A 3162-nucleotide genomic window follows, 5' to 3' on the forward strand; every position below is an offset into this window, starting at 1 on the left:
GACGCCAAGGGCGCCTTCTCGCCGCGCTGCCAGTTCAGCGGGGAGACTTGCAGACACGCACGCTCCTCGATGGGAATCACGTTTTGAAAATGGTTCCAGAGGAGAGTGCCTGTCTGCTTGTCCCCGCTGAACCGGCACCGCAGTAGGAAGGCGCCCTTGGAGTCGCTCTGCCCCAGGGTGTAGTTGGTTACTGCTCCTTCATTGTCGTACACGCCGTGGAGCCATCTCCACTTGTCCTCTCCTCTCCTCCCACCTCACAAAACAGCGCGCCACAAGGCGCTCAGAGCGGAGAGTTGGACCAGCGACACACAGTGTCGTTTCACCAGTGCCGACAAAGTGCCACCAATTGTCGCCACATATCAGTTGCGCCGGTTGCGCAATCACTAATCATTCAGAGTTATTGCGGATGTCCCATCTCCGCAAGTCTCCTCTCTACCGGAGACAGGGGTGGCCGCGTCCCGGGGGGCACAACCACCAAAGCCGCCCACAGGAGCGCCGCCTCAACACGGGGTCTCGGCTCTATCGAGCCATGCTAGCTCCAGCCGCAGCCCCACCCGGCCGCCCGAGGGTGTTCCCGCAAGCAGAGAAGACTAATCCTGGGGGAAGCAACCGCATGGACGGCCAGCAGTGCAGTGTGTCTCTCTACGCCTATCTCCTATGCTTTCGGCAGCTCTCCTCCACGAAGGAACGTGCACCTCTCTCGTCGTGCTCTCACTGGCGATTCAAGCCACCACCTCCGCCAGCGCCGCGTCGAAGACCTCGCACGCCTCGTCCACCTCGGCCGGTGCGACGGTCAGCGGCGGGATGAAGCGCAAAGTCTCGTACACCGAGCAGTTGAGCAGCAGCAGCCCGCGCGCAGCGCACGCCTCGGGGGGGAGAGGTGGGCAGTGGGGAGCGGCTCCCCGCCGTGTTGGCCGTGAATAGGAACTCCTACACCGAGAGAGGGAGGGGGGGGGGGGAGGGGAGAGAGAGAGAGAGAGAGAGAGAGAGAGAGAGAGAGAGAGAGAGAGAGAGAGAGAGAGAGAGAGAGAGAGAGAGAGAGAGAGAGAGAGAGAGAGAGAGAGAGAGAGAGAGAGAGAGAGCAGAGAGAGAGAGAGAGAGAGCAGAGAGAGAGACCAGAGAGAGAGAGAGAGCAGAGAGAGAGAGAGAGAGAGAGAGAGAGAGAGAGAGAGAGAGAGAGAGAGAGAGAGAGAGAGAGAGAGAGAGCGAGCGAGCGAGCGAGCGAGCGAGAGAGAGAGAGAGAGAGAGAGAGAGAGAGAGAGAGAGGAGCGTGTGGCAGATCAAGTGGCCGCGAGTACACCTGCGCGACCCTCTTGGCAGTACCCGCCGGCTGCGACGCCGCCAGCTCGAGGCCCAGCATGCACCCGTGGCCCCGCACGTCGCGCACCACCCCCTCACCGCGCCGCGCCGCAACTTCGCCGAGCGCCGCCCGCAGGCGCGCGCCCTGTTCACGCCGGCCGGTGTGAAGAGGCGCGCTGTACACGCCGGGCAGACTGAGGGCCCATGTTGGGGAGCCCAGACAGTATGAGTACACCGGCATCCTGCGAGGACTACCAGCCCACTCTTTCCTCTGCACCGGATGCTACGGAGGGCTGACAGCGCGCTGACAGGAGGGAGCCCATCGCACCACCGGGTGGAAGAGAAGACGTGGGCGGGAGGAATACGGCATTGAGCCGCGTAGGCAGAGCCAGAGCAGCGCGTGAATCCGAGGGGTACGAACACCGTGAATACCGCTCAACTCGGCCGGATGCAGCGGAGTGCGTGTCCCCTCGAGGCGCGGATTGGGGTTCATGACACTCCTCCCCGCTGTACACACTGTAGTCGGCCCCGTGAACCCTCACGGGACTGCGGTGAGAGCCCCTGTGTGAAGAGTGCGTAAGGGGTTGGGGGTCATGAACACGGCTTCCCCTTCTAGGCTGGCGAGTGGCGCCTGCGCCGCGGCATTCTCGACGAGCCTACGTAGCCGAGACACGCGCGAGTACGAGCACGGCACAGCGAGTGCCCAAGCAAGCTGTCGAGTGCAGCCGAGCGCGCGTCTACCCCCGAGTTGGAACCCCCCCCAGATCTCCCCAGATCTCCCTCACACCTCCTCCGAGTTGGATGGCGCGCGGGTGCGTCTCCCGCATCTGGGGGAGATCTGGGGGAGATCTGGGGAGATCTGGGGGAGATCTGGGGCAGATCTGGGGCATATCTGGGGAGATCTGGGGGAGGTCTGGGGAGATCTGGGGAGATCTGGGGCAGATCTGGGGCATATCTGGGGAGATCTGGGGGAGGTCTGGGGAGTTCTGGGGAGATCTGGGGCAGATCTGGGGCAGATCTGGGGCAGATCTGGGGAGATCTGGGGGAGGTCTGGGGAGATCTGGGGAGATCTGGGGGAGATCTGGGGCAGATCTGGGGCAGATCTGGGGAGATCTGGGGGGAGATCTGGGGAGATCTGGGGGAGATCTTCCGCATCTGGACCGACGGGCCCCTCCTCGCGGATCACTCGCTGCGTCGCCACAGCCGCCGCGCACGACACGGCGTTGCCCGCGTAGGTCCCGCCCATGCTGCCGGGCGGCTGCGCGTCGGTGAGCGAGCTGCTGGCGGCGAGGGCCGCGAGCGGGAAGCCGGAGGCGAGGCCTGGTGGTCACAGCCTCCGGGCTGTGAAGAGACGCCGTCCACAGGCCAGGGAGGCCCCAGTGGGCGAGGCCTGTTCACAGGGGGCGGAGCCGTGAAGCCGCCGCTGACGCACGGCGCGCGAGCGGCCGCGGCGGGTCAAGGCGAGCGCCCTTGGCCATCACGAGGACGTCCGGCGTCGCCTCGGGCAGGAAGCGCTCGCTCGCAAAGAGCTTGCCTGCCAGACACGCCGCAGGACATGTCCTAAACGCGTCCTTGGGAAGAGCTTGCCCCGAATCCGGATCTCGGCTACTCTCGGGGCGATCTCGGCTACTCTCGGCTCCTCTCGGCTCCTCTCGGCTCCTCTCGGCTCCTCTCGGCTCCTCTCGGCTCCTCTCGGCTCCTCTCGGCTCCTCTCGGCTCCTCTCGGCGAAGATCTCGGCGAGTCTCGACTAGTCTCGGCCGGTCCGCCCGAACCCGGTCTGAACCTCGTCGAGAACGAGCAGGATGCCTACGTGCTGGGTACGCCACCCTCGGGGCGGGAAGGCGGCATCGCGCAGCGTCTTC

The 3162-nt window shown here is 65.1% G+C and overlaps 1 protein-coding gene across 1 annotated transcript; it reads right to left on the minus strand.

Moving 5' to 3' along the window:
• Positions 1-722: 722 nt before the first annotated feature.
• Positions 723-3148, minus strand: EMIHUDRAFT_252711 (hypothetical protein; the record flags this gene model as incomplete). Its single annotated transcript, XM_005787288.1, has 5 exons — positions 723-866; positions 1310-1444; positions 2486-2619; positions 2732-2833; positions 3127-3148. The coding sequence occupies 5 exons, from the start codon at positions 3146-3148 to the stop codon at positions 723-725; spliced, it is 537 nt and encodes a 178-aa protein (XP_005787345.1).
• Between the last annotated feature and the right edge of the window lie 14 nt (positions 3149-3162).

Source organism: Emiliania huxleyi (assembly GCF_000372725.1).
Source record: "Emiliania huxleyi CCMP1516 chromosome Unknown EMIHUscaffold_1431, whole genome shotgun sequence".
Taxonomy (NCBI): domain Eukaryota; phylum Haptophyta; order Isochrysidales; family Noelaerhabdaceae; genus Emiliania; species Emiliania huxleyi.